The sequence below is a fragment of the Lontra canadensis genome, unplaced genomic scaffold, assembly GCF_010015895.1.
Source record: "Lontra canadensis isolate GAN:19392208 unplaced genomic scaffold, GSC_riverotter_1.0 scaffold110, whole genome shotgun sequence".
NCBI lineage: Eukaryota > Metazoa > Chordata > Mammalia > Carnivora > Mustelidae > Lontra > Lontra canadensis.
The window spans coordinates 598,569-617,829 of NW_022631104.1; the positions used below are offsets into that span (position 1 = coordinate 598,569).

Below are 19,261 nucleotides of genomic sequence, written 5' to 3' on the forward strand. Positions count from 1 at the left end.
CGTTTCTCCTCCCGCCGCGCCGGGCCGGTGGTCCCGTGTGCAGGCTCAGCCCGCTGATCTCCGCAGGCGCCGCGCGTCCGGGCTCGGGGCCGTGGTCGCCGTCCCTCGCCTGGTGTCTCGCGCGGGTGTGGGCGGCGGGCACAGCGAGGTCCCCAGTCCGCCGCCCTGGCCGCCGAGAGGCCGCAGGGTCGCGCCTGCGCAGAGCCGCCGGCTCGGCCCCGCCCCCTTCGCCCGGGGGACGCGTCCCCGGTTGCTACGGAGACGCGCCAGTTAGTAACCAGTGGTTCTGTGGGAGCTGCTGGTGGGGTGCGGTGGGGTGCTGGCGCGGCCGGCGAGCGTGTGGTCCGCGGTTACCGCAGGCGCTGCGGTGAGTGCAGGCCGCCCACCACCCAGCCCCCGGCCTGGGCTCCGTGCCAGCCCCCGCCGGCCTCCTCTGAATCCCGCGGGTGCTGCTCCAGGGCATTCTGAGCCCGCACTCGGGGGGCCGTAGTGGCGTGGAAGCCCCGCCGCCCTGAGGGCCGTGGGCGGGCAGCTGTCCCCGGGGGGCTGCGCGCAGAGCAGGCGGGGTGGTGCAGAGCAGGTGTGCTGGGGTGGGGAGCAGGTGCGATGGGATGGGGAGCAGGTGCGGTGCGGTGGGGAGCAGGTGCGGTGCGGTGGGGAGCAGGTGTGTTGCGGTGGGGAGCAGGTTCCATGGTGAGGAGATGGCAGGTGCGGTGGGGTCGGCAGCAGGGGGGCACCCCCCCACACACACCACAGGCCGCCTTCTGGCTTTTCTTTGTCCTGCAGAGGGTTCGTATCCCCTGCTGAGTGGGCTCCATACCCAGCTCTGAGTGTGCAGATACCATATGTGTTCGTTCATTCAGAATTGTGGCTGGGTTCCTCTGTCCACAGGATGTCCTAAAAGTGAACACTGCCTAGGCCCAGGCTTTCTGATGAATCCTAAAAATGCGTGCCTGTGGTCTCCAAAAGACACATGGGAGATTGGCATTCTCACAACAGCCCCACACAGGAACCCAAATATCCACAGGCAGTAGAAGGGACGGGTGGGCATGGTGTAGTCACAGTGTCCTGCACAAAGACCCAAGCTGTGGACCGCGGCTCTGTGGGCAACAGGGACAAATCTTACAGACATGACATTGAGTGGAGGGGGTCAGATATAAGAGAACGCACTGGGTGATTCTGTTTACATGAAGCCCCCAAATTCTAAAACTACATCCTAGTGGTTGTGCTGTGGGAGCCCGGGGAGAGGCCAGTGAGAGAAGGGAGCCAAGGTCTGGCTACACGGATGGGTTCCTTCTGTGTGTAGAAGGTGGTGAATGCACCTTTGGGAATGTATGTCACACTTGAATAAAAACTGATGTAAAAAAAGGACCAAGTGCTTTCTTTGAATCTCAACGAGTGTCTGTCTTTGTGACCAGGACTTTGGAAAGCCATTATGGCCAAACTGCTCCAACCTCCCCCCAAGTTCCTGCCCCCAGAGTGGCACGTCGCTAATAAGAACCAGTACCACAGAGCAGAGGCCCAGAGGTCCCGGTCCGAACGCCTGGTGGCAGAGAGCCAGAGGCTTGTGGATGAGATTGAAAAGACCACGAGGAAGTCTCAAAGCGATGTTGACAAGAAACTAGGTAAGATGCCCCACTTGCTGCCTTTGCGCCCATGCCTGGATGCCACCGGGAGGCATGGCCATGGTGCCGTTCCCTTCAGTGGTCAGGAGGAGTGATGGAGTATCTTGAAATACTGGGGGAAAATGTGCATTCTTCCAGTTCTGTCTCTGAGCTCACTGCCCTAAGACAGGACGCTAACCTCACCTGCTTTGCACCCTCCCTCGTTCATTCTCTTACTGATCTGACGCCTTTACTGGACATCTGAGACGCCTGGGCCATCCGCTCCCTCTGGACAGTCAAGTTGCAAACCCGGACCTTGCAGAAAGAGGTCCCAGTTAGCACGCGAGGCTTGTAGCCTCAAACATAACCAAGCGAGGGTCAGAGACATTGGAGGGGTGCCTCTAATATGACAGACACCTGGACAGACACACACACACACACATGGCAGAAGAAAAGATAAGCCATAAAATATTCAGGAAATTTGGAGAAGACACTGCGTGTAGGAAACAAGAGACTCTTGAAGAAGACTGCTTGGGGGATAAGAAAGCATCCTTGGGGATTAAAAACGCGAGAGCACGTCTGCAAAACTCAGAAGAAGGGAAGGGGCAAGCGCAGGAGCACGTGACAGCGAGGAAGGGGGCGGTGGCAGGTGTGAAGCTGAGGGGTTTCCAGAACCTGTGACCACCACCAGCGAGCGGGAGGGAGGGTGGGAGGAGGAAGCGCTCCAGGGCAGAGGTCCCGGAAAGAAGTAAACCCAGTGGGTTCCTTGATGGGGCTGAACATGTGGGGGTATTTGCAGCTCTGGCGGAATGTTCAAGGAAACAGTCCTGAGTCTCCAGAACGTGAAACAAAGACATGACTACTGGCCCCTCCAAAACCAGAAAATCCCACGAGAAGAGAAATTGATGGCAGCGCGCCCCACAGCCCAGGTGTAGACGCCATTTATGCATTTACGGTCTTGTAAGCAAGCTGTTCTGTCGCAAGACGGCGATGCAGCCCCAAGGGGAAGACAGAGCAGCGAGAGCGTGTTGTCCCAGAGCAGATCCTGGCTTTCAGTCACAGGAAACTGGTACATATCGTCTAAACTGATCATGAGTAAGGAGCAGTGTGAGCACATGCCAGAAGAAATTCCGGAAGCGCCTAGAACGTGATTGCTCCCGGGTTACCTAGGAGGCTCTGACGGCCATGCCTCGGACTCTTGATTTTGGCTCAGGTCATGATCTCAGGGTTGTGGGATTGAGCCCCGTGTTGGGCTCTGTGCTTAGTAGGGAGTCTGCTTGAGATTCTCTCTCCCTTTCCCTCTGTCCCTCCCTCCCCCAACCTCTAAAATAAGGAAAGATAAATCTTTTTTTTTTTTTTTTAATACATTTCTCCCAGAAAGCGGGAGTGGGTGGGACAGGTCAGAGAGCTGCAACACTTGGGCGGGTTGACTTTTCAAACAACGTATGTCTAGATATTTGATAAAATTATAAGTTATTAAAAACAGTGGCTGTTGAAGACTTAGAGTCAACCCTTATGGATGACGGTTGCATTAATTCAAAGGTGATGGTTGCATTACTTCATGGGCGACGGTTGCATTACTTCACGGGCGACGGTTGCATTACTTCATGGGTGATGGTTGCATTACTTCACGGGGGACGGTTGCATTACTTCACGGGGGACGGTTGCATTACTTCATGGGTGATGGTTACATTACTTCACGGGGGACGGTTTCATTACTTCACGGGCAACGGTTGCATTACTTCATGGGTGATGGTTGCATTAATTCATGGGCAATGGTTGCATTAACTGGGTGTTGGTCTTGTAAGAAGAGATCCCCTCCCGCCCTCCCCTAATCAGCACTTACAAGATGAAAGGGCCCCCGCAGAAAGAACGCAGCTGGGGTGGTTTGAGGGTGGTCTTTACATTTCTGATCCCAGAGATGGCAGCACGGGGAGTGGACAGACGCGCGTGTGACGCCGTGTGCTTTCTCCGTGCGCCTCAGAACAGAGGCTCAAGGAAGTCCAGTTCTGGAAGAAGGAGCTGGATGACAAGCTTGAGCAGCTGGTGTATGTCACAGAGGACCTGCTCACGTACCAGACCAGACTGGTGAACGCCCTGGAGAGCATGAACGAGCCCCTGCATATCAGCCAGATGTGCCTGGAGTACAGGTGGGAGTCACTGCCATGGGGTCCTGCTGCTGGGGACAAAATCCAGCTGCGCCAGGTGCTGGGTCCTGGCGAGGCCGCGGAGCCCGTGTTTGGAGCCCGCTGTGCTGGGCAGCCGAAGGAGCTCTTCACACCTTCGCTTAAATGTAGGTTAGGACTCGGTTTGGCTGCAGAGACTTGGAACACTGTAAACAAAGGCTGAATTGAGGTAGAGCCATGCTCTCTCCCTCACAGTTAGGGGGTCCGCAGGAAGTCAGCGTGGGGCTGGCATGCTGTGGGTCTTCACTCCCCAGGTGACTCTGTGACTCCAGATGGCAGCCAGAGCTCCGGCCCTTCCCTCCATGCTCCAGCAAGTAGGAATAATTGGGTTTGCTAGTCCCCGTTGGCCCATGCAGCCCATAGACAAGCACTTAGTCATGGGGCCACACCCACAGAAACAGCCCTCGAGGACAGGTTCCCAGGGGACAAATTTGCTCCAGTACGCAGAGCCTCACCGGAGCACTTTGGAACCCAGAGAGCCCCGTGCGTTGTCCTTTCCCTCCTTCAAGTCCTGTGAGTGGGACGTTCTTGGAGGAAGCACACAGGCCCCCTCCCCCGCTCATGGTCTCAGCCCTCCCCCCGCCCCTCGCTCGCCCAGGGCCTCTTGTGGCTGCCGACACAGGCCCCTCCATGTCCGGTGCCCCCGCACACTGGCTGCTGAGTGAACGTTCTCAGAGGCATGTTTCAACGGGTCACCCTGGGGGCCCAGAACACTTTCCCTGCGACACTGAGGCTATAGTTCCTTGGTCTGGCCGCCGAGGTTCAAGGTTTGTCAGGACCGAGGGGACTGAGCCCCCGACCTCTCTGGGCCACACCTCACACCCAGCAGCTGGCGGTGCCTGGGTGCGCAGTTACCTGCTGCTTCCTGAACCCATGGCGGCTCCTCCTTCCTGGGAAGAGCAGCCCCCGCCAGCAGATGCGGGGTCCGTGAATCCCAGGGAAGGAGCAGGTGTGCGCAGAGCCCACAACCGGCTGCTCAAGTTCACATCCAGGGCGGTTGTCGGGGTGGGGTGTGTTGGAGGGGTGTCGGTACCGCTGCCACGAGCCAGGGAGGGACCATCTGCGCCTCCCCCGTTCCTTGCCACAACGCTGCGAAGGTGGAAAGAGTATCCCCATTTCATGGGAGAGGAAGCCACCCCAGACCTCACCCTGGGGCAGGCAGGGGGTGGGGGAGGAGCCTTCCCGCCACACACTGCCCTGCAGGGTAGAGGAGAGAGGAGTCAGGTGGTGATGGGTCCCTCTGGGGTTAAGAGCACGTGACCCCGACTGAGTTACCTCCTCCCCTTGACTCCAGAGGGAAACCGGGTATCGTGGTGGGGTGAGCGCCCGGGGGGGGGGGGGGGGAGGGTGGACGCTGCCTCGGTTCCCCCGTAGAGCACCTTTCTGGGTTCAAATCCTTGGCAAACATCAGGACGAGCTCCTGTTTCCAGGAAAGAAACCCAGGTGTTCACAGTTCTGAGGCAAACGAATGTGCGCAATGACAGGTCAGAAGGAACAACCTCCTGGAGTCATGGCCAAGTGGAGGGAAATGCGTCTGGCATTTTTCTGAGCAGGTGACCAGCGGCCCAGGGATCTTGGCTCCCTGAGTTCTCGATATTTTGACGTCTTGCAGCCAGGCCTCCCGCCGGGTCGAGTCCCCTGCAAACCCATTTTCTAGGTAGCTCTCAGTGGAGCCAGCGCCCCGGCAGGCACTCCGTGACCGGCCCTTCCTCTCGGCCAGGGAGAAGCGGGTGGGCATCGACCTGGTGCATGACGCGGTGGAGCAGGAGCTGGTGAAGGAGGCCGAGATCATCCGCGGGGTCATGGCCCTGCTGACCCGCACCCTGGAGGAGGTGTCGGAGCAGATCAGGTGAGGCCGTGCGCCCGCCCGCAGCTCCCTGCGGCCTGTTCAGGAAGGAGCCTGGGACGGGACGCACCCCGTGGTGTGAGGCCCACGTGACAGCGGTCCGCTGGCCGTGGCGGGGCACGGTTGGAGTCATCTGGAGGGTGCACTGGAGCCCTTTCCTGCTGGGGCTCGGACCCTCCCATTGGAAGGGTCGGGAAGATGCAGGCGGGTTGGTTAAGCCGTCACCGAGCGTCCGGGGCTGTGTGTGGTGCCCGGGGGCTGGGCCGAGGGAAGCAGGCGCCGCATCCTGCACCAGACCTGGCACCCCCCCGCTTCTCCCTGTAGGCTGAACCGCTCGGCCAAGTACAACCTGGAGAAGGACTTGAAGGACAAGTTTGTGGCCCTGACTATCGACGACATCTGCTTCTCCCTCAACAACAACTCCCCAAACATCCACTACTCAGAGAAGGCCGTGAGGGTCGAGCCACAGTGAGTGGGTCCCTCCCTGCGTCCCCAGCGGAGGGCAGCCTGCGGGTCATTCTGACGCAGTGCTGAGCGGCCTGGGGTCCCCCTTTGGGAGCGTCTGATGTCAAATCCCTATAAACCGTGAGAATTGGTTCACCCGCCTGTCGTGTTTTCAGATGTCCTGAGGGCAAGCCGGTAGTTCCTGGGCTCCCCTTCCCACGGCCCCCACTCAGGGGAGGAGGTTGCACGGCTGCGGGGACCAGGAGGCTGACCCAGCCCAGGGTCCCCACATGTCCTGCGCCCGGCTGAGGAGATAAATCTCAGCGCCAGCACAGAAGTCTGGGACCCTGTCTCCCCCGCCCGCCCTGTCCCACAGCCCAGGCGCGCCACGACTGACCGACGGCTTCCCTTGCAGCTCTGTGAGTCTGGAAGACTGGCTGGACTTCTCCAACAGCAACGTAGAGAAGGCCGACAGGCAGAGGAACAACTCACTGGCCCTGAAGGCCCTGGTGGACCGGATCCTGTCGCAGACAGCCAGCGACCTGCGCAGGCAGTGTGACGTGGTGGACATGGCGTTCAGGAACGGGCTGCAGGAGACCAAGGCTGCCAGGGACCAGCTGGCCACCCACCTGGCCAAGGTGAGCTCACTGGAGGGGGTGCTGCTGGCCTGGGCCACCGGCCCTGGGGCTTGTGCTCCTGGGTGGACAGGGGGAGGTGCACTCATGGCTCCCCATTCGCAGCAGGGCGTGGGCTCCTGGGGACCCGAGGGGACTTGACCCCACCCTGCGTGACATGCGGCTGGGGAATGGAGGGTGTTGACATTCCCCGAGTCAGCTAGGTACCGCCAGCTTCCACGAACCCCCCGCTGGCTCGGGATTCTGGCTCCTTGTGCCTCTCCATTCCCAGGGGCGTGCCGGGCAACTGGCATTCAGGAAACGAGTCACAAGGCAAGACCCTGAACTTTAGCCTTGGCAGGTTTCCGTGGCGCGGACGTGGCCATTGCGGTCGGCTCCGAGCTTCCTATTTAATGTGGGCTGGCCAGGTGCGGAACAGCTAGCGGTGCGAGCCATGGGAGCCAGCGGCCGGAGTCCTGAGCACAGGCGGCGGGTTCGGGGGGAGATGGGGGGCAGGAGGGGCGGGCAGGGGCGGCCACACAGCGCAGTCCTGAGGACTGGACATGGCCCGGAGCGCCGTTCACCGTCTCTAGCAGCACTTTGCAAAAGGTGGAAGGACGTAGGTGAAATGAAAAACCATCGCTCCAGCATGTTCAAAGTGTCCATAATGAACGACGCCGTTCACGTTCTTTTTAAAAACTGGGTGTTCAGGACCGAACGTGTATGCTCTCCAGCCCGTCTGGTTTGGGACTGGTGGAGGGTGGCGCTGCCCAGGTGGGTGGCCTTGCTCTGTGGAGATCCTGACCCAGTTCTAGAGAAAAGCCTCCCTCTGGTCAACCTGGGGCCAGAAGAGAGCAGGCTGAGAAGGCCAGCCCCCAAGGCAATGGTGGGTGACCCCGTTTCATCTTTGGAGGCACATTTGTTTCCTTATTGGGTGAAAAGGAAAAGTTCAGAAAACCAAATGCAATGTGTGGGTTTCCTTTGGATTCTAATGTGAACAAACCAACTCTTTAAAAAAATATGGGGGGGGGCACCTGGCTGGCTCAGTGGGTTAAGCCTCTGCCTTTGGCTCAGGTCATGGTCTCAGGGTCCTGGGATGGAGCCCCACATCGGGCTCCCTGCTCAGCGGGGAGCCTGCTTCTCCCTGTCCCTCTGCTGCTCCCCTTGCTTGTCCTTACTGTCTCTCAAATAAATAAATAAAATCTTTAAAAAAAATATGGGACAATCAGGGAAATTTGAATACTATAAGATATAATGTGATAGTAAAGAATTATTTTTTGGGTGTAATAAAGATATTGTAGTTAGGTTAAAAGAAAAAAGAGACCTTTTCTTTTAAAAACGCATACTCAACAATTCAAGACTAATGCAGTATAATATCTGGGATTTGCAGATAATCGAGCTGACGGACAGGGTTGGGATGGGGAGAACCTGCTGTGTATTGATCATTGGTTGGGTTGATGAGGGGCACACGAGGGTCAGTAGCCTCTCTAGTTCCGTCTGCATCTGGAAATTTCCATGATGCAAAGTTAAAACTGCAAAAGCTTAAGGAAGAAATAAAATGTTAAGCTACTTAAATATTAATCTAAAAACCCAAGTAATTTCTGAGTGATCTTTTCTGTGCACAAAGCCACCATCAGAGAAACCCCAGAAACCACTCGGAGAGACTCTTCAGGCTTCTGGGGGTGGAACTCGGGCCAGCGGCTGCTTCCAGGGAGGGGAGAGGCAACGGTGGCCAGTCATTCCATTCTGCCTGTGAGATTCTGGGGCGGGGGCGGCCCCTCGGTCCCTAGCAGTCACAGCTGCAGGGGCGAGAGGTCAGGCGTATTGTGGGGCCCCCGCTGGGCTGAGTGGGAGTCCCCTCTCGCCACCTGACATGATCACCACAGACCGGAGTGTGAGCGCCACCAGCCTTCCCCTCCTCCAATCCCTCCTCAAGGTCATGGAAGAGGTTGCTTGCCAGGAGAAGAACATCACGGTCCTCGAGAAGGCCATCCTTGACCAAGAGGGGCCTGCCAAGGTGGCTCACACACGCCTGGAGACCAGAACCCACCGGCCGAACGTGGAGCTGTGCCGCGACGTGGCGCAGTACCGGCTGCTCAGGGAGGTGGGCGAGATTGCCCACAACGTGGCCAGGTAGGCAGCTGGTGTGGGGAGCCTGCCGGCGGGCGGAGGCCATCTGCACCCTCGCGGGACCTGCTTCCCTGGGGCAGGCTTCTCTAACTGCGGCCACGCAGAAAGCGGGTCCCCAGCTATGCTTTTCTAGAGCCCCGATCCAGACTTTTAGGTAAAAATGCACCGTTCTGAAGGTTGGGGGCTCTCTTGGGTTTTCTGCCCATGGCCCCCAGTTTGCAGTCTGCCTGGAGGTGGAGAGAGAGGGGCAGGTGTCCACAGGTCTGTCCCAGAGAGGAGTCAGCGTCCTGCCTCTCTCCCCCGCAGACTGAAGGACGCCTTGGGCCAGGCCCAGGCGGAGCTGCAGGGCCTGCACCGAAGGCAGCTGGCCCTGCAGGAGGAGATCCAGGTCAAGGACAACACCATCTACATCGATGAGGTGCTGTGCACCCAGATGAGGAAGTCCATCCCCCTGCGGGACGGCGGCGACCAGGGCCAGCAGGCGGGGGGCCTGCAGCCCGACGCCATCTGCTGATGCCCCCGTGGGGCCCACACCAATTAAACCAATCGATTAAACTGGGTCACGATCCGGAGCTCGACTTTCATTTCAGGGAGGTGGGGCTCGGGCCTGGTGGGGGGTGCAGTGCTGGCTCGAGGGCCACCCATTGCCCCGCGCCTCCGGAGGACAGACTTGCAGCCTGGGGAGCTGTCCGCCGCCTTCCCTTCTGACCCCGCGGGTCTGGATCCTTCTTGAGACTCGCTGTCTCCCTCCTCGTCACAGGCACGGGACATCCCTTGGCCGTCCTCCTCGGTCTTCCCTAGGAAACCAGACAGGGCGGGCGCTGCGGACGCAGACCCCACCCACTCGGAGTCTTACGGAGCGCAGATGGGAGCCCGGCCCCAGGAGCCCGCCTGGCCCCTGCAAGCGTCTCTGGGCCCCTCTCTGCCGGAGAAGTGAAGTAGACACATGGGCCAGAGTCCATCCAGCCCCCAGGAATCGGCCGAGCGGTGGGGCCTGAGGGGCAGGTGGGCCTGGCGGCGGCTGTGGCATATTGTGGAGTACGGTGGTGGGGGAGCGCTCCCTGTTCTCCGTTGGTGGGGGCACCTGTGGACCACGCCAGCTGCAGGGTGGGGACAGCCGGCCGGGAGGGGTGTACGCGGGGTGGGGGGCGCTTCCTTCAGCCTCAGGAGGGCATGGGGACGGCTTCTGCAGACCGCTGCCCTCCCGAGCGTAAACAGAGAGGGCGAGTCTGCTGCTGGTCTCCGGACCTGGGAATACTCCTTGGGAAGGTTCTGTTCTTCCTTCGTTCCCAAGTACCGTAAAGCCGGAGAGACAGACAGGCCCCCCCTCATGCCCACGTTCAAGTCAGTCGTTGGACTGGAGGCTCTGGAGGCCACAGGGTTGAGGTTCCCGTGGGGCTCCATGAGGCTGGGCGAGCTCTCGGCAACGGTCCCCAACCCCGCCCGCGTCATTTCTGCGAGGTGTCTTGAGGCACAGACAGTGTCCACCCTGGGCCCAACTCCCAGGAGGTTTACCATCAGGGTGTTCCTTACTCCAGGGAGTTTGTGCTGTCAGCAGGGGGAGCCCCTAACCTGGGTGGGGAGGCCTCTCCGAGGCTGGGGACATCAGCCTCATGGCCCCCACCCTGGTGCTGAGCATCCCCTCCCTGGAGCATCACCCTTCCCAGTGCTGAGCGTCCCCTCCCCCTCACCATGTTGAGTGTCAACCCCTGCCGCCCCCGCCCGGTGCTGAGCAAATACGCAGCCCTCTCGGGTCCACAGCACTGGGGACAGCCCTGAGTGCTCTTCTGCTTTGGCTCGGAGGGGTCCCAGGGCCTCTTCCCAGCTAGAGGGCAGATCTGAGTTTGCGCTGCTTGTGGGATTGTGCAGGATTATGGGGCCTGTCCCTGGGGAGGTGGCAGAGGGGGGCAGGGGTGAGGGCTCTGTGGAAACCCTTTCCTGGGGACCCCACTCGGGGAGCCTCAGTGCTTCACTGGGCTGGGATCAGCCCCGTCTTCTGCCTGGGGTGTGGCCTTGACAGCTCCCGGCCTCCCAGGACTTCAGCTGCCCCATCGGTTAAGAAGAGGCTCCTGTGGTCTAAGGGGACATGGCAGGGTTGGCCACATCAGCTGTGTGTGGCCTCCGTGGCAGTGGTGCATGTTCTTGCTGCTGAAAGAGGACATGTCATCACTTGGTAAGATGTGCCAAAACAAAACAGGGCTTTGACATAACGGGTTGCGGCCAACAAAGCTGGAATCTCACCTCGACGAGATCGTCAGTCATTCGACAAGCAGCGAGGGGCGCGGTTTTGCCCAGGCTGTGCTTGGGCAAGCGTGCAGGGATGGGAACCAGACTAATTACCGAAGTACAGCCCGGGAGGCCAGGCAGACCCCTCCCTCGGTGACGCTCGGCTGGGGGTGAAGTTTCCTCTAGCACCCTCTCCGGGGGGCTGGGGTGTCTGGGCAGGAGGCAGGAAGGGGGAAGTGCCCACCCAGGGGGTGTTTGTGTTTATAAAAGATTGTCTCTAACAGGTTACAGTGGTGACACTTTCTGCGACAATGACCTCCGCCATTCTAACATCACGGAGTTTGCATTCATATCTTCTGTTTCATTCAGAAAGCCTGGTTCCGCAGCGCTCCGTCTCACACAGCAGCGTCTCGAAGCTAAACTTGGTAAACGGAGGTTTTCACGGACTCTCCCGAGCGCCCTTGCACGCAGACAACAGAATCGGCTCCAAATCATGCCGTGCGAGGTGATCGGCGGTCATTAACAGAACGGCTGTGGACTCGGGGTCGCTCCAACACGCTTGCTTCCCGCGCTTTCCGAGCCACTGACCTTGGGCAGGTCTGCCTTGCTAAGCCCCGTTTTCTTGGTGCTGAAAGAGGGGTGACGGAGGTGCTGTGAGGGTTCAGGGAGATGGTGCTGGACAGCCCGCACGCAGGGAGGGATCCGCCTGCTGCCACTTCCACGGGCCTGCCACGTGGGCACGGGGCGGGAGGAAGAGCCCCTGGTGCTGAACCAGGGACCATGGCGCGGGCTCTGCTAACCTAACCTGTGTGGCCGCGGGAGACCTGCTCCCTTTGTGCAGGCTGTTTCCTCTCTAACACAGACGCCAACATCTATGCAACATGGGGGGCAGGCTCACGCACGGGGGAACAAGTATTAAATTACCATTCCCTGCGGCAGAGTCCATGGGCGGTCTCTCCACGTGCAACAGAGAAGCTGGTGCCCAGGGAGGCCGATACACGCCCCAGCAGCTGATGCAGCTGTTGACACCTAGGTTAGGGTCCGGGACCCTGCCCCAGCTTCATTTGTGTGCGAGGGACGGGAGCAACCAAGGCCTGCATGGGGCGCAGAGCTCAGGTCACAGCAGAGGACGTGGTTTCTGGACCCTTCAGCCAGGAGTCGAGCCTCTCCTCTGAGAGTCTTTTCAAAAACAAAAACTGTCCTCTGGGTGTGAGCTTGCCTGTGGGTAATGGTGTGGCACCTCTGGGAACCATGGTCCCACTTTCCTTACCGGGCTGGAAATTCAGAGGTGGCGGCCCCCACCTGTCCCCAGGGCTGCTTCCCCCTGGTCCCCAGCAGCTGAGAGGAGGCACCCGGGAGTCAGAATGTCCTGCTCATGAGTGGGGTCAAGGTCATGCTGATGTTCTGTGTGTTTCTGGGCAGAACAGGTGCTCTCTGCAGCCCCACAGCAGGTGGACGGGCATGACAGGAGTCTGTGGCCCAGGGAGGTCACAAGTCCGTGGTCATCTTCATCTACCGCTGAGTTTACAGACCTCGTGTACATGGCATTTTCCCAGGGGACTCGCCTGCACTTGGTCCTGCTTCTGCTCCCTGGTCGGCAGAGTCTCTGTCCGTGTCCTACAGGCCTGTGGCCGGGATCCACGGGTCAAATATCTTACCAATACCAAGACATCACATGGGTTTTCACTCATTCTCTGGAGTTTTGTGACGTTGGAGCGGACCCAGGGAGCTCCACCATCCAGTGAGTCATGACACTCAACACTACAGACCGAGCCCACCCTTTTCACAGAGAGCAGGTGCGACAGTCTGCTACACTCAGATTTGCACCTGGAGATGAAAGCAAACTAAAATCCAGAACTGGTGCGGAGAAACCGAACCAACCAGCCAGTCCCTCCACCGACCAGTCTGCATTCCCGGTGACTCTCCCTGTTACCTGAGCAGGCTCTGACCCTCTGGCTCCCAAGGCCCTTTCGGGGTCTGCGCACCACCTGGGAGCTCCCCACGGGGACCCCCGCCCCTCACCCCTGTGGCCTGTCCTGAATGCAGGTGAGACAGGACGCGCAAGCGAGCAGGGTGCTCCGATGAGGCTGGAGACGTGTGGGAGCCAGGAGCACTGCCTAAAGACACGCGGACACACGTGCGGGCACAGCAGGCAAGAGGCCACAGAAAACCGGATCTGCGGTGAGAAGCTTATCAAGGGCAGTCTGAAACTTCCTTCATCTAGGTCTATGGAAAAAAAACTCTAGATGCAAACATGTGCAACATCTCCCAACACCCCGAGCAGGGCAAGTCTTCCGGGGACTCAGGAATCTGCCATCACCTCCCATTAAAAACGGATTCCCTCCCCAGCCCTGATGATGAACGACAGCACAGAAGGCCCAAAAGGAAAAGGAAAACCACCCGTAACCCCGCGGCACTTCTGCCAGCGCTCTTCCGCGCTTTCAGACCAGCGGCCGCCCCGCCTGGTTTCGTGTCCTCCTTTCCCGCAGCACCGCGGTGGGCACTGGCCCCGGGGACCTTAGGGCGCTCGCAAAGGGGAGCGGAGCAGGGCAGGCGGGCAGGCGGGCAGGCGGAACCGGGCCCCTCCGCAGGGGTGGGGGAGGACAGGGGCGCGCTGGGAGACCGCCTCGTCAAGTCAGGAGCCCCTTCCAGCTCAGAGCTGGCTGCGTGGACGAGCGGGAGCGCCCGCCCCTGGGAGGACCCGCGGCTGTGTAGGGTCAGGGGGGACGGTGCGGAGGGACGACTCCCGGAGCCTGAGAGTGGGTGCGAGAAAGCGGAGCCACAGGGCGCGCACGACAGAGGAGACACTGCGCCCGGGTCGCTGGTAAAGATAGCACTTTTAAGTCCCGCCACGGCGGGTCGCAGCCTTCGCGGGGCGCCGGCCGGGGCGGGACCGGCAAAAGGGAGCCGGGAGAGCCAGGGAGGGCGGGGCGCCGGGGACGCGCTCGGGGCGCTCGCTACATCATGGGGTACGCGATGACCAGGTAGTTGAGCTCCGCGTCGATGAGTTTCCGGTACTTCCTGTGGATCTCGCGCAGCGTCCGGTCCTCGTCGTTCGTCTCGTATCTGTTCGTGTAGATCCTCACCTGCGCCGGCACCGACACAGGGAGCACTCGGGGGGGGGGGTCGCCCCCGGAGCCCCGCGCCCCGCGCCCCGCGTCCCCGCCCCGCGCTCCAAGTCCCCGCCCCGAGCCCCACGTCCCCGCCCCGTGCCCCACGCCCCGCCCCGAGGCCCGCGCACCGAGCCCCGCACTCATCCCAGCCGCCAGCGAACGGAGCCCGAACTCCCGTCCGCGAAGCCAACCCATCCCCCCCACCGCCCCGGGCACACAGTCGGGGGCGCGCATCCCGGACTCTGGCGGGAGCAGCGCCAGCCCAGTGCCGGCTCTCATCCCCGGCCGGGCCCGGAGCCTACCTTGAGAGTGCGCAGCGCGCACTGCCCTTCCTCCTGACTCTTCAGGACTCTCTCCACAAACTTGACGTCCAGGAAAGCCCAGATCTTCAAGTACAGCAGCTTCCGGCACGACAAGACCAGCAGGTGCAGCTCCTCGTCCAGGGACTCGTGGTGGTTGTTGAACTCAAACGTCAGTTTCTGGAAAAGCACCAGCGGGCCGGAGGTGGGCGGACTCCCAGGGACCCCCGGCTGGGTCACTCCCCCGCAGCCCAGTGGGCCGCTTGCTGTGGTCCAGGGTCCCCGGGAAGAGACGAAGAGACGGGGCATGCACCTGGGGTTCAGAGACCAAGGCGCAGGTCCCAGCCCCACAGCCAACTGGCCAGCCACCGTCCCTCGAGCCCCTCCATACACAGAAGGATGGCAATGGCCGAGGTGAGCAGCCCTCCTGCTGCTGGTTGTATTTATAGGGACTGGTAGCAATCACCCAGCTTTCTGTGCGGCCCTTGGGAGGGACAAAACGATCCTGATTTTATCCCCCGGGGAAGCTGGCAGGTTAGAGAAGAGCCCACAGCTCTGGGCTCCTCAGTGACTTGGTCTCTCTGGTTTGGACTCACTGATGCCTGTGCTGCTGGGAGCTGCGAGGGGGCCTGCCATCCCCCGGGGAGGCTCCTTCTTGCTCAGAGCGGGCACGCAGGGGCTTTCCTTGGTGGGCAGCCAACCAGAGAATCCCTTGTGTCCCACGCAGACGTGAGCCGCCATCACCTGCCGTGATCTTGGCGGGGGGACGCTGGTCTCTGGGAGCATGCCAGCCCCATCGGGAGCCTCTCGCCAGTGGGGAGGGGGGGACAGGGGACACCGGTGACCTGAGCGGCAGCCGGTCCCTCACGGGCCCCACGCACCTGCAGAGTGTGGCGGAAGGTGGGCAGGAGGTGGGTGAGCGTGGGCCGCATGGACCAGTCGGGGTCGCTGAAGTAGCAGCTCCGCAGGCTGAGGCTGCGCACGGGCACCTCTGGCAGGAGGATGCGGACCAGGCGCTCGTACTTCAGGACGCGCTCGAAGAAGAAGTTCACCTTCAGGTTGGTGGCGTGCCTGGCCAGCTTGGCCCAGGACATGCCCCAGATGACCTGGCCGTGGGGGTCGTGGATGTGGCACTTGACGTTCAGGGCCCACAGGGTGCCGGCGCTGCTCTGGCACAGCGCCTCGAGCAGCTCGTCCGACACGCAGCTGTAGTTGAGCGTGAGGGATGAGAGGCCGCGGAAGGCGGCCATGGTGCTGCGGAAGCGTGCGCTGCTGTACACGGCCAGGTGGTGGCTGAAGAAGTCCTCCAGGTTGAGCTGCGACACAGCGCTCTCTCCGCGCGGGTGGCTCAGGGCGCCCAGCAGCCCACAGCCCTGCTCCACGGTCAGCCGCGCACCCTTGAGGCTCAGGCAGCTCAGGTGCTTCCCCACCTTCTTCAGGAAGCAGCTCAGGCTCTTGAGGAAGGAGCTGCGGGTGCTGCTGCGCCAGACCAGGCGGTCCAGCTCCAGGTGCTGCACGGACAGCGACCTCAGACGGCTGTTGTTCTTGCCCAGGCATGACAGGAGGCCCCGCATCGTGACCTGGAACTTCTTGGTCAGGACGGCGTTGTACGGGTTCAGGAATTTGATCTCCAGGTGCTCCAGGTAGCGGCCGAACTTCTTGACGTACCAGAGTGCGGACGCGAACTCGGACGCGTGCACCCGGGAGGGCCGCCCGCTGAACGTGATGGTCCTGTACCGCCACAGGTCGGCCGAGAACATCGCCTGGTTCCACTTCCTGCAGACCAGCGCGGCCCGGGACCGGTCCCTGTCTCCCAGCCACCAGAAGACGCGCCGCAGGCACACATCGGGCAGTCTGGCCCAGCAGCCCTGGTCTTGGGACGGGGGCGGCTGGCTGTCTTCGTCCATCGAGGAACTGGGGTGTCCGCAGCAGCCGTGTGCTAGGCAGGGCTTCCAAAAATGAGGAAAGAAAAGCAGTCACTCCTTTTCTGCGGGAGTAGAAAGGGAGAACCGTTACTCACCTAGCGGAAACGAGACCCAGCGAAGGGACGCGTGCTCTGCATGGGCAGCAGGCCCCGTGCGGGCACAGGTGGGGACTGTCATAGAGCTGCCTGGCAGGGCACCCCTGCAAGGACTCTGTCTGCTGGGGGAGCCCCCTGGGATCCCACCTCGGACTCAGTTACAGCACGGCGGGAGACGTGAGAAGGCTCGGGTGTGTTCGCGGTGCAGGGGGCACAAATGGGGTGATTAATTCTGTCTGGGGAAGGAGGGAGTGGACGGGGCTGCTCAGAGGAGGTGGCCCCCGGGCGGGGCTTTGCAGGGTGAGTAGGAGCAGCGAGGCTGACCAGCTTGGAGGAGGAACCGTTGCACTCCGGCCAGAGGGAACGATCGTACAGAGCCGCGGGCAGGGGACCATTCGGGACGTGTGCACATGCAGGGAACTAAAAGTTGTTTGGGGCTTCACTTGTAAGGGGCGGGAGTGTGGGAGCTGGAGCCGCGGGACGTGCCGCTGGGTCAGAGGGCCCCGAACGATGGGATAGAGGCCGTGTCCAGGGCACCAGGGGCTCCCTAAGTCCTTGGAATCCTGACACATGGGCCCCCTTCCCAGGATGAGAATCACTGGCTTGCTGGTGGCTGTGTTTGCTTCCAAGAGGGTAGCAGTAGGTCGAGCATCAGCGGTGAAGAGCCTCAGCTGAGGCCCCGGGGGGCCAGGCAAGGTGACAGGGTCACCTGTCCAGAAGCGATGTGGTCAGTCTTGAGATACAGGAAGGGCCCTCCAGGGCAGAGGAAGGAGGACGGCTCAGAGCAGAGCGCAGGCTCCAAGCCTGGAGCCAGGGCTGCGTGGCTGCGGGAGTGGGGTGGGTGGGTTTGTGAGTTCCCTGCAGGACACGATTTAGAAACTGGGTCCTGAGGTGGGGAGCCCTGGAAGGTCTCTGAGCTGCCCGAGCTGGCCACCGCATCGCACGTGGTCCCTCGGCCAGGTTGGGGAGGCCCGGGGAGCGCCAGGCCTGAGCCAAGCCCTTGGAATTTCTAAAGCCATCTGCCGAGGTCTTCACGACCTGCTTTCAGTGTTTCCCGGCATGAAAACGCTTCTTCCCTTTACCACTCCCCTGCCCCCGTCTTCAGGTGGAAACCCTACCGCTCCGTCATGCTTTCAGTGGCCACTCCACCAAGTGGTCCAGGATTATCGTAGCTCGTAAAAACACAAAGCTGGAGGAACTCTGAGAATTATGTCTTTACAGATGGAAACTGAGGCCCAGAGAGGTGAAGGGGCTTGCCTGTGGTCACACAGCACGTCGGTGACAGGCCTCAGGAGCTGAGGGACACGTTAAGCATAGTTCTCAGCTTAGGACAGACATTTGTGCAAGAACTCTCTTCAGTTTTACTCTTTTGGTGTCCTTGTCTACACTGGTGTCCTTGTCTACACTGGTGTCCCCGCCCGCAAGCACTGACCCGTTCTGACATGTCTCACGTGGGTCTGTGCCTGTGCTCACCTTCCCACACTTTCCCTCCACGCCCACGAGACAGTCACCAGCCTCCAGCTGGTTCTCCCATCTCCAGATCTAGACAGACTTCCCCATGGGCTCTGGCACGGCATCCACGGGGTCCCAGGGACACTGCCTGCCCTGCCGCCTTCCCCTTCCCCTCTTGCCCATGTCTGTCCCTCAGTGTAACCTTCGTCCCAGCCTGCGTCACCCCTGAGATGTGGGACAGCCTCATTCTTCTGAGCAGTCCCTTCACATTTAACAAACGAAGAGGGAGGGCCGTTGCTTCATTCATGGAAGGCGCCTGTGGCTGGGGGGCCCCCTCAGGGCTTAGCGTGGAGCAAGGTGCTTGAGAAAAGCCAGACCGGTCCCCAAGCTCAACACGAAGCCTTTGTCCTCAACACGAAGTCTCTGGTCGGAGGAATCATCAGACACGTGAAGCCACAGCGCGGTGTCGGGAGAACATATCTGGCAGGCAGGGAAAGCTGTGGCAAGTGGTCCACAAGCCCTGGTCCTTACTGGCAACGTCCTCCCTCCCCACCTAAACCTCCTGGCCAGCCAGAGGCGAGGGAGCTTGGTGGGTTGGGCCCGGGTTCTGTATTGCTAGGTACGGCCTGCGGCAAGTTAATTTCCCTTGTGCCTGTTTCCACATCTGCAAACCAGGGATGAAAATGGTGCCCCTCTGTGTTGGGAGGATTCCATGAGCCTGATGCGTGTGTGGAAGTCGCCCCAACAGTGCCTGGCACATAGCAGACGCTGGACCTGTGGCGATGCCAAGACATTCTGCAGGATCCCCTGATGGGAGGTGGGGACCCCCAGTTTACAGATGGGGAAACAGAGAGCTGAGGAAGACTCCCAGCGAGCATTCTAATAAGTGCAGAAATGGGATTTCAACCCACCCCCACGCCAAGGGCTCTCGGGCTGAGTCCTGCCCACCAGTCCCAGAGCTGCCAATCCGGGAAGGAAGCCTAAGGACGTCCCACCACCCGCAGCCGGAGGTGCCTGAAGACGCAGGCTTCCAAGGGGAGGCGGAGGGGCCCGTTACCCTCTCGCCGCGCCCCGCTCGCTGCGCCCCCTTTGGGCTGCCGGGACCGCGAGCCGCCTGCCTGCTCCGCCCGCGCCGCCTGCGCTCCGACGCCGACTCTGCGCCGGGCGGGACGCGCGCCCTCGCGGGGGATGAGCGCCGAGGGCTGCCGCCTTTGTGACGCGCCGCCCTCCGCCCTGCTCGGCCGGGCCTCCGCTCGTCCCCGGGGCGCGCTGCGCGGGGGCCCAAACCTGGGGTCTTCAGAGCCGCCGACCGTGCGTGGAGAGGGCA

General features: G+C 61.1%; 2 protein-coding genes across 3 annotated transcripts; one reads left to right on the forward strand and one right to left on the reverse strand.

Moving 5' to 3' along the window:
* The first annotated feature begins 298 nt into the window (after positions 1–298).
* TEKT1 (tektin 1) lies at positions 299–9,338 on the forward strand. Its single transcript, XM_032839889.1, has 8 exons — positions 299–367; positions 1,419–1,625; positions 3,589–3,754; positions 5,511–5,639; positions 5,961–6,104; positions 6,496–6,718; positions 8,631–8,827; positions 9,131–9,338. The coding sequence occupies exons 2-8, from the start codon at positions 1,436–1,438 to the stop codon at positions 9,336–9,338; spliced, it is 1,257 nt and encodes a 418-aa protein (XP_032695780.1). The 5' UTR covers positions 299–367; positions 1,419–1,435.
* A 4,539-nt stretch (positions 9,339–13,877) lies between these two features.
* Positions 13,878–19,032, reverse strand: FBXO39 (F-box protein 39). Of its 2 annotated transcripts, none has more exons than XM_032839947.1 (4): positions 18,992–19,032; positions 15,344–16,449; positions 14,466–14,642; positions 13,878–14,136 (listed from the first exon to the last, which is right to left on the reverse strand). In XM_032839947.1, the coding sequence occupies exons 2-4, from the start codon at positions 16,367–16,369 to the stop codon at positions 14,008–14,010; spliced, it is 1,332 nt and encodes a 443-aa protein (XP_032695838.1). In that variant the 5' UTR covers positions 16,370–16,449; positions 18,992–19,032; the 3' UTR covers positions 13,878–14,007. The 2 variants fall into 2 exon arrangements, with proteins under 2 accessions (XP_032695838.1, XP_032695839.1); XM_032839948.1 differs by lacking the exon at positions 18,992–19,032 and adding an exon at positions 18,846–18,885.
* Between the last annotated feature and the right edge of the window lie 229 nt (positions 19,033–19,261).